Below are 15,951 nucleotides of genomic sequence, written 5' to 3'. Positions count from 1 at the left end.
TATACAGGTAGGAGCTGAGTCCCAAGACTTTAGATATATCCTGACTTAAACTCTGATACGAAACTCTGGACCTTCAACATCCTACTCGACGTAGAAGACTGAAGAATCTCCCTTGTGGTCAAGGAGTGACCACCCTGTGCAAGCAGGGACCATCAAGCGCTCAACAGATTGCTTTGTCGTTGCTCCCGCTGGAGCTTGAACACAGAGCCTGACAAGACCCAGACTTCCAGGCATCCAACAGCCCGATCCACAGCCACAGCCCAGCTGAGACCCGTGGAGGCGACGAGAGACGTGGGACCAGCCATCTTGGAAAGCCAGCGAATTGCTTTCCGTGCAACTTCTGAGGCACCCTCGAAGTTGTGCATTGGGGATTGAGAAGCCCCAGCCCCGAGCACCAACTGCACCGAAGATCACCTCTCCACACTCACCGTGTGCTGCGTGGGGCCCTTTTGCATTTTCCTGCTCAACGCGTCTGTCCGGTCACTTGCCCGTTGGCTAGTGGCCTCTGTGACGACAAAATCCGAAATCTACACTGCTGGCCTGGTTGCTCCAGACTGGCCCTTGCTTCCCTGTGAAGGAAAAGCCCCTCAGTCCTTGCTGGCCTGAGTAAGAAGTCATCTTTGATTCCTGCATGGGTTGCATTTGCCAAGGCCTGTTGACTCCGAATCAAGCACCGACACCGCCGACAGTGAGAGCCTTTGTGGGACAGTCCGTATCCAGCTCCTGGTCATCGTCGACACCTCCTGGTCCACGTGGCTGCAGAGACAAGCTTCACAACATCACCTGATTGCTTCCCGACATCGCCTGGTTCCTTCCTGGTTCCTTCCTGGTCACTGGTTAGTGACCCAGACTCTGTCCCCTCTGCTTTCAGGTACTCTTCATCTTCGATCCACCCTTGGATCCAACCGGACTCTTCTCTCCTGGTCGCCTGCAGCATCTTTTCTCCAAGGCTCCATAGAACTCCACGACGAAACCCGACACACTTTGACACCTATGCACCGGCTTCCTGTGGGTGAGGTAACGCGAGTACTGCGGTGCTCCTGTAAAGATTAACTCTCCTAGTCCAGTAGGAAGACTCCTAATTCTTTAACTTTGTAACTTTACGCACCCATTGACTTCTATGTGTGCACGCGTGCGCAATTAGACACTGCACACACATCCCGTGGGCCTCCTGCTCCCTAACAACTGTTAGTCCAGTCTAGCCCCAGCGATTCCCAAGGCCCTAGGCCTTACCATTGTTCGTGACGTGGTTCTTATACCACTATTTTAGTATATGGTTTAGCGGGCCACCAGGGCCTATCCATATTTGTGCAACTTATTGTATGTTATATTAAGTTTCTTGTTATGCGCTTGTGCCTCTGACCTCATTTAGAAATAAACACATATATATTTTGAATATATAACCTGTGTGGTGTCCTTTCATTTGGTATTAAAGGGATTGCATATGGTAGAACAGCTGGCTTCACATGCCCTCTTAAGTTAAGCCTAAGACTGCTTTTGTCCATGCTACCACTAGGATAGCTGGTCTATAAGGTTGACTTTACAACCATCACCATAAGATTTGTTTGGACTGGTGCAAGGTGCTCACTAGAATAGTGAACATCATATACCAGGCCAACTTCTCACAATGACACCATCAGGACCATGAGCACAATCTACTCCGGCTCCCCGTCAGACCCATTCCCGCGCCACATCTTCAACAAAGCCAGCGGCTCCATCGCACCCCACAAGCGCAACGTCATCAATCTCTCCCTCGAGACCGCAACCTTCCGAGAGAGCTGGAAACACGCCGAGATCAACGCCCTACTCAAAAAACCCAAGGCTGACCCTAGAGACCTCAAGAACTTCCGGCCCATCTCTCTGCTCCCATTCCCGGTCAAGGTCATCAAGAGGATCGTCAACAGACAGCTAACCCGATACTCGAAGAAAACAGAATCCTGGACCCTTCCCAGTCAGGGTTCCGCAGCAACCACAGCACCGAGACCGCCCTCATCGCCGCCACCGACGACATCAGGACACTGCTGGACAACGGTGAGACCGCAGCCCTCATCCTCCTGGACCTCTCCGCCGCCTTCGCCACCGTTTGTCACCGCACACTACGCGCACGCCTCCACACCGTAGGGATCCAAGACAAAGCCTTGGAATGGACAACCTACTTTCTCTCCGGCAAAACCCAGAGCGTCCGCCTCCCCCGTTCAGATCCGACGCCTCCGAGATCATCTGCGGCCTACCCTAGGGTTCCTCCCTCAGCCCAACACTATTCAACATTTACATGGCCTCGCTCGCACACGTCGACCGACAGCACTACCTCAACATAATCTCCTACACCGACAACACTCAACTGATCCTCTCCCTCACCAAGGACCCCATCACTGCCAAAGCCAACCTCCGCGAAGGAATGAAGGCCGTCGCCTACTGGATGAAGATCAGCCGACTGAAGCTGAACTCTGACAAAACAGAGGTCCTCATCCTCGGCTCCAACCCTTCAGCCTGGGACGACTCCTGTTGGCCGACGGCACGGGGGCAGCACCGACACACACCAACCACGCATGCAACCTGGGAATCATCCGCGACTCAACGCTCTCCATGACCAAGCAAGTCAATGCCATCTCCTCCTCCTGCTTCTACACCCTCTGCATGCTCCACAAAATCTACAGGTAGATCCCGAGAGACACAAGAAAAACAGTCAGCCAGGCCCTCGTCAGCAGCAGACTCGACTACGGAAACGCCCTCTACGCGGGAGTCCCGACCAAGCTCATCAAACGACTTCAACGCATCCAAAATGCCTCGGCACGACTGATCCTCGATGTACCATGCCAAGGCCACATCACCCCCCACCTGAGAACCCTGCACTGGCTGCCCGTCAACAAGAGGATATCCTTCAAGCTCCTCATCCACGCACACAAGGCACTCCACAAGACCGGCCCAGCCTACCTCAACAAATGATTTTTCTTCTACACCCCCATCTGCCAGCTCCGCTCCGCACACCTCGGACTCGACACCGTTCCGCGCATCCGAAGAACAACCACCGACGGGAGGTCCTTCTCCCACCTCACCGCCAAGACCTGGAACACCCTGCCACTGAACCTACGACAGACCCAAGACCTGCTAACCTTCAGGAGGCAACTCAAGACCCGGCTGTTCGATCAGTAGCGCCCCCCCCCCGCGCCTTGAGACCCTCACGGGTATGTAGCGCGCTCTACAAATGTTGTTGATTGATTGATTTCTGTGTTTGTTTACTATTAAGCATTTGTTGTCACACACAGTCAATAAATGGTTCACACACTCAATAAGAAATCCGAAACCAATTTGTAACAATAAAGTACATTTTTATAGAAATTTAGACACCCAGGGCCAGATGTAGGTAATCCCCGATTACCGATTCTTAAATACCGAATCATACCGATTCGGTATTTAAGAACTGGCAATCGGGATGTAGGTATATTTACCTAATCAATTACCGAATCGGAAAGATTCGGTAATTGCCATTGATTCCTATGGGCCTTGAGGCCCATAGGAATCAATGGCAATTACCGAATCGGTAAATACCGATTCGGTAAAATTACCGAATTTACAAGGGGGACAGGGTGTCACTTTGACACCCTGTTGCACCCCTGATTCTGGCTTGTGTGCAATGTGACACACATACATGCCCTGGGGGCATGTATGTGTGCCACATGGCACAGGTGTACATGCACAGATGTGCATGTGCACAGGAATTCGTTATTTACAATGAGATAGTATTTCATGGTAAATAACGAATTCTTAAGGGTCTGTGGTACTATTTTAAGTGCCACCTACATCTGGAATTACCGATTCGGTAAATATATCGAGTCGGTATTTTACCGAATCTGTGAATTTACCGATTCGGTAAATTTACAGATTCGGTCAAATTCGGGCCCCCTACATCTCAAAAACCAATTACCGGTCGGTATTGGCCGAAATCGGCCGATACCGACCGGTAATTGGCGACCTACATCTGGCCCCAAGAGCTTTAGAATATCTTTGGTGCATTTATTGACATCAATTTTAGAAGAAAAATATGAAAATCATTCAAATAACGGTTTTGAGGCATGCGCCTCAAACTCTACAATGTTAACCTATGGGAGGAAAAACAAATGTAGCAAAACGGTACTTGCAGCCAGAGTTCAGGGGTGCCTTTTGAGGCTTAAGGTGCTAGAAGGTCAAGGTTCAAAGTACCACCAGCAGTTTCACCTTACCTGCCCTGGTGTGTCCAGGTGCAGAGGTGCTGGTTGGGATGCTAGCCTCGTGCTCTACACCAGTAAAGTCAATGGGATTTAAAACAAAGTTTACAATGGGGGACTTGAGGACAAGTCTGTCTTAACCCAAAGGGAGGGGGGATCAGGTTGTGGGGACCGCTAGGGCAAAGGGATGCAGTCAGAAGTCGTGAACTCGGGCAGTGGGACTCAGGTGCAGAGGTGCTTGGCTGGCGGCCACATGCATTTGAGGCTGTCACTGTTGTCAGTAGATCTCAAGTGGGCAGAAAATTAAAACAGCTGGGCCACTCTGTTTGTGGTTCTCATCTGTCCTGAAGTCCCTCGATGTGCAGGAAGGATCCCAAGGTGGTGGTATCCAGGCTGGATGAAGAACAAGCCTTGGCTGGTGCAAGTGCCCCGGTGCTCAGGGAATTTGTGCAGAAGGGCGCCTGGAGGGCCTAGTGACTCCAAACTCAGCAGATAGATGGTGCCAACCTCCTAGAGCCACAAAAGCCTCCTCCTGAAGTGTTGCTTCCTTGGTGGGCCCAAATGTCGACAATACGGTGGACTGTGTGGATCCGGTTGGTGCCTGCAGATGCAGGGGAGGTGGCTCTTCCACCCCAAGGGAGAAGCTAGATGGTTGTCAAAGTGCTGGGCAGTCTTCCAAGTGTTGGGGAGGATGTACAGCCGCAGGATGAGTCGGGTCTTTGCACTCTTTAAGGAGCAAACAGCAAGGCAGGGTTTGGCACCAGTTTATGTGTATGTCCTTATTTCTCGAGGTGTCATCTCTTTTTTGTACTTCTGTTCCCAGGTAGTCTAATCTGTCGGTCTGGTGTTGTGGGACCCTGAATACTTAATTTAGGGGTGTTTAGAGAAGCAGATGTTAAACGCCAATGGGCCACCTACCACTAGGTTGACTACACCCCCTATATAACCATTTCTTGTGGGGAGTGGTCATAACCCTGATCAAGAAGTCTCTAGTTTCGCTAAAAATCAAGATGGTCAAACCCTCTTTGGCTGTTCAGTTCAGGTAGCCCACATTAGGGGTGTGACTAGCCTGTGAGTGAAACACGCCTTCTGAATATCTAATTTCCTGCCTGCTCTGGTGCCAAATAGGCCCCAGGGGGTGGCATTCCCCTGGTCAGGGGGAAGTCGGGGTTGCATGTCAAAGGCGGCAGAGGCCTTGAAACCTCTGGTCTTGTGATGCTAAATCGCTAGCCATCCTGCTGGAGGAGGTGAGAACACCCTCTGCCAAGCATGCATTGTTCCTGACCTCTGAGAGCATGGGCTAACCCTTGCAGGGGGTCAGAAACTCCTCTGTGGTGGCAGGCTGGAAGATACCAGTCAGCAAATACACTAAGACACTAGTGTGTGTCTTTATAAATCTGATACTTGCATCAGTTCGATTTATTAAGACCATTATTTTCAGTGAAGCCATTGTATGGTTGGGTAACTCATAATGACCAGTGCCCATTACATACCTTTAAAATGGCTTCCTGATCACTTGCAATGGCTTGCAATGGAACTAGGCATCACAGGGGCATATCTTTTTTTTTTTTTTTATATAGCGCATACTTGACCCAAAGATATCAGGTATGAGAGAGCTTTACATGAGCACCAGTTTTGTTACGATGGACACATTCATTTTTGTTAGGCACGGGGAGATTAAGTCATTTGCCCAGAATCACAGGATGTGGAGTGTTGTTGCCGAGACTCGAACCAGATTCCCCAGCTTCGAGGTCGACCGCTCTAGCCATAACGTTACATCCTCTCCTTAGGCAGATGTGCCCTCACATGTACTATAATGCACCCTGCCTTAGGGCTCTAAAGGCCTGTTGTAAGAGTGACTTACTTAGAGTACATGTAGTGTACTTTGGCATTGCACACAGGGAGTGGGCAGTGTTGTTTTTTTCAAAATGGCTTGCACCATTACCCCCATCCTGCAATGGCAGTCTACATGCAGTTTGTGCTTGGGTCCCTTTGGGTGGCATAATTCAAGTTGCAAACCTTAGGGACCCTATTTAGTACCCATGCCCAGGGGTACCATTTACAAGTGTGTTACAAAGGTGGCTAAAGCCCTTGCCAATTGGGTTACAATATACATTTGTATTGTTTTAGGGCAGGGGTCTCCAATCTTTTCTGTAGTGAGAGCTACTTCTGATCTTTTAAAATCACTGTAAGCTACTGAAGGATAAACAACTTACGCATTGTTACCAAACACCCCCATGCCCAGTTTCATTGACTTTAATCCTAATGTTCCTAGAGCCAGATACTATGGCTTGAACAAAATTCTTTGACTAGGGCTGTGACGGCTCCTGAAAGTCATCAGAGGGGCTTTTAGGTCCCACGGTCAGTCACATCCCTTTGGCAGGCACTCAATATTCTCTTTCAGCGCATCGGCCTTGAACTTCTGTGCCTCAACTGCTGAGCTCAGCCTTCTGTTTGTTCTGACAGGTCAGTTTCACTAAATTCTCCAGCCCCTCCTCTATCCGGCCAACTTAAGGAAAATATGGAAGACCATTCGGCTCACTTTGGCAAATAGAACATAAGCATTCATTAATTACAGAGAAATGCACTTTTCACTGTTCACCTCCCCCCTAAGCACTATCCCTCATTAATGTTTGTCCTAGCATTGTTTTAAGTAAAAGCAGCATTATGTATTATTTCAAAGCAAGATGTAACATGCAAACTACGTAATGCACATGCTGCCTAGTCATGCATCATTTCTCGTTTCATTTAAAGCTCAATGTAAATACGGTTTTAGTTTCTTTCATGCATTATCTCACGTTAGTGCCTGCATGCACAAAGCACCCTTCCCTCATGTTCATGTAATGTGTATGTTCATTTTCTATTACTACTTACTGTTAGTAGGCATTATGGGGGTGTTCTTTCGAGCAGGTTTCTTTTTGCGAAATCCTGCTCCGTCAGCTGCCATATGCATCAGTGACAGCATGGTCTTTGAAGATGTATGAACATGTGTGAGGATGAATGGGATATATTTGTATGGGTGACTAACTGCCAGTGTTGTATGTACTTGCAGCACAGGACAGACCGTTCGCCATATGTGGCTCCGTTATGTGATTAACACAAACATACAAATTTTTTTTAACTGGGATAATTTTTTTTGTTGTCCTCATTTGTGCAATAATCTACCAGAAAGCAAATAGGATAGTCTTCGCACTCCCCTCTAGACCGTGGCTTGGCGGAGCGCGGATTCCCAAGCTTCCTGTCCCTTGGAATCCAGGCGAAGGAGGACTGAAGGGAAACTCTGGGGTTCCAGTCCTGAAATCAGAACCCGGGATTTGTTGCAAAATTGCTTAATCATCATACATTTTGGATGGGAGAATTTTAAAGTGCTGAAAAATGTTCTGTAAAAACATTCAACTTGGCGATACAACAAGCAAAAGGTAAGTGGTTTATTCATTTATTTTTATTTCCCCAATTCCGTCGTTTGTCACTTCCACCCCCCCACATCCGCCACGCTCCCACCCACTGTGCTCACCTGCATGAGCCGCCACTGTCCCTGTGACAAAAGCAGTAACCCACTTACCTCCCTAAATAACATACCTTATGAGTCAAAACTTTGACAGGGAAAAAACACACAACTCGCCTAGAGCTGCATTAACCACTAGAGTTAAAATACCATTATTATAATTTCTTTAAAATTACTTGGCACATAATGATCTATTTTAAAATGCAGCCTCTTCATGGCCAGTTAAGTAATCTAGAATAGGTATTCACATATAATGTCCTTGCTGCCAATTTCTTTGCTGATTTTTTTTTTGCTGCATTAATGGATGGTCAGTCTGTTTTTCAAGCTCCGCCCTTCATGACTCTACCCCCTTTACTCCACCCAACCATGAAACCCCCATACCCAATGTATGACTTCCCAGAATAAATGTTTAATTCCAACACTTATGGTAGGTAAAAAAGACAAGATTTAACAAGCTGAAAAACGAATAAGAAGCAGGCAGAAATGAGTCACAGAAAGGACATCCGTGTGACTGGCGGACTGTGGGCTCCTGGATATTCTTGAGAAGCCAGAGTCTTTCGCATCAACCTCGATTTAATAGAAACTGCTTGGGGGAGGCATAAGCCTACTCCACAGCCAATGAGCACTTCTGAATTCTACCGCGTATTAGCATTGGCTAAGATGCCGCCAGTGCTCCAATCTCAGGTCATTTTAGACAATAAGTATTGACTCTCACGCGCAGCCGGCTTGAAGAATCTATTCAGCCTTGGCATTGGTTGTTATGGGACGCGGAAGTGCTAAAATTACGGAGAAATGGCATGCGTTATAAACTCAACTACGGACAAGGAGGGTTGCACTGAATTTGCTGACGGTCCGTGTAAGTAGCGGACAAGTGGTCACTTTATTATTCCTATGCCTCCCTCCTTCTGTCACCTTAGATTTGTGTTATGCCACGCCAGCCGACAAGATCACCTTTGTAAGGCAGTGCGTTTGTAACAGTCTCCCTTCCTATGTATGCTATATAGCTATGAATGGAGAAAGTCCCCTGCATCGTATTTAATGAGTTTTCAGGTGTTGCATATAAAAAAGTGAGATCATTGGAATACTGTACATATAATGATGTGCAACTGACATTTCAAAAGGTGCATTAATCACTTTGGGAGTACGATAACATGCAGAAACTGCGCTGTAGAAGGTGTAACAGCAGCAGCACACACTTCAGCTGATGGTACAGAGCGTAATTAGTTTTTCAAGATGTGCTGATTTTGCTACATTAACCGCTTTATCATTTCTCCAGTAGTAGTTTTTACGTCTTCACGTTATTGGCCTGTAGAACTTGTTTATTTTTTTAGTGTATCCTTACAGTAGTCTCCGAGATGGAATTTAGTTACAAGCAACAGAACCCCATAAATAGCCATACAAATGGGACTGTGCTACATATCGATGTTCATTGCGTAGTTGCAATTATGCGTTAAGTGCTTGGAATGCTCAGTAAGCAAGGCTGGTTAATTTGTTATGTAGTATATGGTTTATTTAATTCCAGGATGTAATTTGTTTACATATGTAAACAAATATTTGGTTTATTTTCAGTCATTGTCACTTTCATTCTTGGTCTTCCTTCGGACTGGACCTTTTTTTTTAGCTTGTGATCATTCAATGTAGCAGAATTTCTTGCACCATACATAATCTAATAAACGATATCGTTGCTCGAAAAAGTTGGTCCAATTTTGCGTTTTGCACAAAGTCGAACACGCAGTTAATTTCGAATAAGCCTCTTTGCTGCAGATGTCTTATCTATGGATACATTCCATGAAGCTGGCCTTGTTGGGCCCACTTGAATAGCTATATACTTACAGGTTGTGTTTAATATATATTGGTATGCCTTGTGTATGCACTAGTAAACATGAGGTTTAGGGAGTAGCCTGTCGCAGTCACCAGGACTTAAAACTTATTTTCAACAAGTCTGTGTCTCTCTAATGTTGGTTTAGGTGGTTGGAATTCGTATCAAACTATCCGCATTGTGTAAACTATGTCCTTTTAGATTCAGTGGTGCTAATTTATCTCACGTAGATAACCTGCAAATCTAACGTAGAGCATTGCCGACTAAGCCTCGACCACAGCCTTTTGCCCGCGAACTGTAACTTATTTTTTAGATTAATAATTGAGATACAAATCGTGTTGGGTATACATCTTGGGGGTTCACTTTTTTAGGTCTCGCCTAGACGAAAGCAAAGCGAAGCTTTGCTGTCTGGCGAGACAACTTATGTAGTTACTTTTCGGGGAATGTGTACAGCAGAGTTCCACGCGCTTTCCCTTGCCGAGATTTGACCTCGGGAGCGCGCACGTCGCCGTGCCTCACATTCCCATTCACAAACAAAGCCTCACACACGCATGCGCACATATACACACACGAACCCCCCCTTAAACAGACACACGCAGACAGACAGACGCACGCACAGACACACTCAATCAGACACACACGCGTACACCCCACCCCCACTCACCCCTCCTCTCCCTCAACACACTCACCTGTTCTGGCGGTTCTGGCTCTCGGGCGGCGGTAGCGCTTTGCGGGGCTCTCTCACCACATGAGAGCCCCGCCTTCCCCATGCGCCCGGCTGCTCTTCACCCGGTCCCCCATCTCGGGACCGGGACTCAATCAGGAGCCTTCGTGGCTCCTCGGGCAGCTCTCGCTCTCTCGCCGCGATGGGGCGGGACTTCCGGTTGGGGCCGCGATGAAATTGGCCGGCTGGCCAACCGCTTCCGGGTCGTCGCAGGCAGCGCGGCGGCCCGGCGGGGACTTGAATTAACTCCTGGGCGGCGGTGGTGAATTAAAGGCACACGAGGGGTGGGCTCCCTCCCTAATTTAAATATGGCGCGAGGAAGCAATTAAATAAAAGGTGGAGGCAACTATAGCGGCATATTCCAGATTTAAACTTCCAATATCTCTTTGAAGTGGCCCTCCGGGAACCCTGCTGCTCTCCACACGCCCTACTCCACTACCTCACAGCACACAGGCTCTGACCTCTTGTGACCCGGCTGCTCTCGTCTGCACTACTATCTACCACCCATCCTCTAAAACTTCTGTTTCTAATTTTCTCTCTCGCTCAGTCTCAACTTTCTACGCCTTCCTTTCATCTACTCCCCCTACTACACTTGCATCTCTTCATTCCTTGTACCCCATCTTCATCAGTATCCCACTAGTTGCTCCCTATCCTACCTGCGTCGCACTTTCTGAGTTTACCTACACCCTTCTCAGCTCTAGCCTCCTACATCCGAATTTCCTCCACATTCCCTTTTCTGCCCTCCAGGCGCCCTCGCCGCTTGCTCTTCTCTCCTCTCTGTTCAAGCCCCCGTCCCACCCTGCTCTCTTCTCTGCTTCAGCCTCCACTCCCTGCCCGCTCTCTCCTCCCTCCAGCCTCCGTCCGTCCCTGTCGGTGCGGCGCTCGTCACTCCCCGCTCTCACAGCCTTATTGGCACCTCTCTCGCTCTGCTCTTTCATCCTCTCGGAGTCCTAGCCCCCTCCGCCCTCCCTCTGAGCAGCCTCTCTCGGCTCCGCCACCCATCACCGACCAGCCCCTCCCTCCCAGTTCTCCCCACTTTCAGCCCCATCCCTGCGCCCCCAGCTCTCTTCTCCCCCGTCCTCTGTCCCCTGAGACTCCCACCCTCCCAGCATGGCTTCGGGGAACCGGCGGACCCGGGAGGAGGACCCGGAGGAGGAGCTGCCCTTCTACCTGGCCCGGCCGGGCACCACTGCCCAGGTGCCCCGGGTGAAGTACGGGGGCATGTTCAGCAGCGTGGGGGGGGGCCTTCGAGTCCAAGACGCTGGACTTCGGCGCCTTGGGAGTGGGGCAGAAGGGTGCCAGGAGCCCCCGCAGCCCCAGCAAGTCGGAGGTGCCCCAGGAGAAGAGGCAAGGGGACCCGGGGCCCCCTCAGTCGGCCACGGGCAACGGCGTCGCTGGCATCGAGATCAGGACCTCGGGAGGGAAGGAAGTGCTGCAGAACCTCAGCGACTGCAAGGTAGGGCGATCCTGCGGCTTCATGCAAACTCCCTGAGGTGACAGGTCCGTGTGGGCGCGACATGTCACACAGACACGAAACTGTGCAGACAAAACTCGGTGCAAACAGTGCTGCAGGTAGACAGCTCTCTCCACACACCTAACTCCCTGCACACTCAACTTCCTGCACACTCAACTCTGCAGACATAACCCCCTGTGAGACGAGCTGACTGAGAAACAACTGCACCCTGCCACAAAACTACCCTTGCAGAGTCATACCTGCGCATTCAGTGTCCTGCAGGCACAATTGTTTGTGGGCACAGCTCCATGCGGCTGCATCCCCATGAAGACACAGTTCACTGCTCATATAACTCTATACAGGCTCAAGTTCTTGCCAATAGATTTCCACGTGAACACAAACTCCACGTGTAATCAAACCTATAGTTTGGCAAACCTCCCTGCACAATCAACTTCCTTCAGACACACCTCCCTGCTAAACAAGCATTTGCAATGCAATAGGTCTCGCAGTTGTGAGAGTTTGAGCTATTGGCATTTTAAATGACAGTGCCTTTTATTTATGTATTCAAAAAGAGAGGGGCCGACGTAGGGTGTCCTAGGGTGCACTCTGAGGGATAGTTTAATTATAGTATATTGAGTTGTACTACTACCAGTTCCTAGGGCACCGTCCAACCCTATACTGACCAACAATGTACAAAAGATGAGCTGGGAGTACATATATTTTCTTTCTCGTGGTAATATTTAATCACAGTTTTGTCATCATAGATCACACAATTTTATCATCACAGTTTCAATGATAGAAAAACAAAACAGAAAATATTTTGTGTTGATCTTAATATGGTCAATCTTTCTCTTTACAGCCGACGCGTTTCGTCCTGGAATTAGGACGTCATCAGGGCTGTGAATATAAACATAAAAAATGTGTATATAAATAACATTTCCTGTACATGTAACACAAATCAAAACCATTTGGTACAATAGCAACCATTCGGTGCCAACCAGCAATACTTCGTTACTTTCTTATCTCTTTAAAACAAAAACAAGGAGATTCGTGGTAAATACTGCTTGTAAACATACCTATATACAATTTGAAGCATATGTATTATACTAATTGGGATCACGTAGACAACCATATACCAAATTTAAACTAGAGTAACATATTTATAAAAAAAAGAGAGAAGAGAGTTTAAGGGAATTTGTAGTGAGTGCTGTCTAAACCAACTAGATATCACTAGGGTCACGAAAACAACCACTTGCCAAATTTATACTAATATCACAACTTTACCTAGAACTGAATTTTTTTTTTGATGATGCATATTTGAGGACTCACCTAAACCTATTATTTTCACAATCTTTCCAATGTCTGCGAGCCTTCAAAGTATTTAACCGTCTGCAGCTCCCTCCGTCAACCTTATATTTTCTTATCGATCTAAAAGTATATTATCATCATTTATTATAGAGAATGAATCATGCTATTCATAATCCTGTAGCATGATACAGTACTTCCAACAGGTTACCCACAGCATAATATGTAAATAAGAGCTCTCAGTACCCAACTCTTGGTTGCTATACTGTTCCTCAATAATGTGATCAACCGATCATTGTTACAAAAATAAAACTGTCTTACAACGTTTTTTAAAAGAAAAATATATACCTTCTCTTTCCTACCCTGGATGTATCTGCCGTATGTCCAGCCTTTAGTTCAGCAACTATATACCTCAAAAAAGGGGCTTCTTCAATAATTGCGCCTATATTAACATAAGTTTTATTTTCCAGTTAAAATCCAGACTTTATATCCTCAATTATATATCCCAATATGAAGATAACATTACTCACCCTATGATATCAATATTCTACTCGCACATCATTTCTTATTCAACTCAGAATCTATAATATAAAGAAAAAATAAAGGGAACGCCCTATTAATATTGGAATGACTACATTCAATCGAATCTATCTTTCCTCACTTCTAGATTAACTCACCAGATAGATAGGAGCCTTCTCTTCTCTCTGCCCGCCCGGGTTCGATAAATCCCGATAGCGGTTTTTTCCTTTACAAATGTCCTATATATACAATCTCATATCCAATCATTGCGTTGCAAAAACGATTCTCCCGGGCAAAAGAGATTCAATTAGTAGCACCTGTGTATTGAAACTAGTTTCCTCTCTGGTCCGCCGTTCCTAACCACATCCGGTTATTTTCCTAACTCATCCGTTTCCGTGACTGTTGCGCGAGGGCGAGAATACCGGAAAATAATGTCCGGTCACGTGGTTATTTGTTTACCTTCTGTTCTACCGTCTTTCGACCAATTACAGATCACAATTTTCTAAGACGAAGTCCCATAGGTGATCATATTTATCACCTCCACTCTGATAGGTTGTAGTATCCAAACCACGAGAAAGAAAATATATGTACTCCCAGCTCACCTTTTATTTATGTATTGGTTTTTAAAACATAAATAAAAGGCATTGTCATTTACAAAGCCAATAACTTAAACTCTCTCAAATGCGAGACCTATTGCATTGCAAATGCTTGTTCATTTTTAGGTCTCGCCTTTGCAGCACGCAAGCACTGCTTTAGAGTGTCACCTTGGAATCGCTCTAGGCTTTTGTTGAAACTCGTGCATGTTTTCACTGTATCCTATCAGTTCTCGTGCATGTGTGGCGTTTACCTTACAGGAATGAGCAGCGGCGCCATCTGTTAGCAATTATCGCGACTGCCGCTGTTCACTCCCACAAGGTAAAATCTGTACATGGACCCCTTTGAGTCGTTCATGTATTTGCTTGTTTTGTTTTTGTGTTCGCCACTTCTTCGAGCCTAGGGGATGTTTACTGTATGCGTTCACTCGCTGCCCTTTTCGTCAAATAATATATACAAGACGTTTACGGGAAGCTGTAACAGTGGTGGTGAAGTAACATTCGGAAAAAATGAGTCATCAGAGAAGGAAGTTGCTCTCTTGTGCAAAATCTAGTTTTGCTTTCAGTCAAGGACGTGCTCAGGGCACGCACATCTTCATGTTGTGAGCGAAAGTTTGCCTTGAGACGGCGGGGTGCGAAGACTTCCTTTCCAGAAATAGGGATGGCTCCAACCATATCGCCACCAATTGTGGGGGAAATTCCCCTGGTGCTGATTTTACCAAGTTCACTGACGAGCACAGATCCAAAGAGAGTCTGGAAGGAAGAGGGTTTGCATCTCTCCCAAACCTGCCATATTGAGTTGACCCTCAGCTGCCCGCCGTCAAGTTCAGCAATGACTGCGCCATCTCCCCGGGAGGTCCTGCAGTCTGTCCTGCATGAGCTGCTGGAGCACGAGCTGAAGCGGTTCAAGGCAAGGCTGAACCAGGGGGGGTTGCTTGAGGGATGCCCGGGCATCAGCAAGGCTCGGCTGGAGAAGGCGGACGTACTAGAGGTGACTGACCTCATGGCGAACACTTACACAACAAGCAAAGCCCTGGCGGTAGGCCGCAAGGCCTTGATGGCCATCAACAAAATAGAGCTAGCCGCCCGGCTAGAGGGATACTAACAGGTGAGGCACGAGAGAAGTCACCACCCCCATGCCCTGCCTGGAGTTGGGATTGTTACTCCTTAAAAACTCCACCCCACTCTTTGTCTAACACAGATTGGAACTTGGGAAAGACAGGATGCCCATTGACCAACATAGAATGCCAGAGGGCTAATAATGCACATTTTGTGTATGGCACGTAGGCAATCTTTATTGTTGAATTAATCAGCCATTAGAAACTTCATGTCATGATAAAACACAATAAGTTATACAACTTTAAAAGATTCAATACACATATTTTGGGGAACAGAAAAATAAGCCACTGCTTGTGTATGGTTATTTATATGGCTCAAATCGAGCAGAGCTGCAACAGAAGTCTTTACAAGCAGACGCATCGCATGCAGATATAGGTAAAAAAAAGAAATACGATTGTGTAAATTTTTATCAGGAGTGAAAGGGATGCAGAAACTGAAGCGCCTCAAGGCATATCGCATCCCTTAACTAGTAGTTTAAATGCTTCTTGAAGATTTGAATTTTTATGTCCATAAGCGACGACAAGTGTGGCTGGTGAGGAGCACATACAGGAAAGGGTTTGTCCCGAAATCTTGAAACGTTCCTCTTGCTGTGTCTTGTTTTTTGCTGATGTTCAGTTTTTCAGCTCAGAGGGATGACACAAACCATTAGTGGGTTGTAGGCAGATCTTGAAGATGAATGAAGTGGGCTGGGATCAGGAGCCTTGGTGAC

At 47.2% G+C, this 15,951-nt stretch overlaps 1 protein-coding gene across 1 annotated transcript in view; it reads left to right on the top strand.

Annotated features, from left to right (window-relative positions):
• Window positions 1-8,448: 8,448 nt before the first annotated feature.
• UGP2 (UDP-glucose pyrophosphorylase 2) overlaps window positions 8,449-15,951 on the top strand; it is a 476,638-nt gene continuing 469,135 nt past the window's right edge. The window contains exon 1 of the mRNA XM_078649432.1: window positions 8,449-8,566. Coding sequence (XP_078505558.1) covers window positions 8,503-8,566 — 64 coding nt within the window. The 5' untranslated portion in view covers window positions 8,449-8,502. The remainder of the gene's footprint in view (window positions 8,567-15,951) is intronic.

The sequence above is a fragment of the Lissotriton helveticus genome, chromosome 6 (genome assembly GCF_964261635.1).
Source record: "Lissotriton helveticus chromosome 6, aLisHel1.1, whole genome shotgun sequence".
NCBI lineage: Eukaryota > Metazoa > Chordata > Amphibia > Caudata > Salamandridae > Lissotriton > Lissotriton helveticus.
Note: the sequence above shows the minus strand (reverse complement) of the source record. Positions and strands in the feature narration are given on the sequence as shown.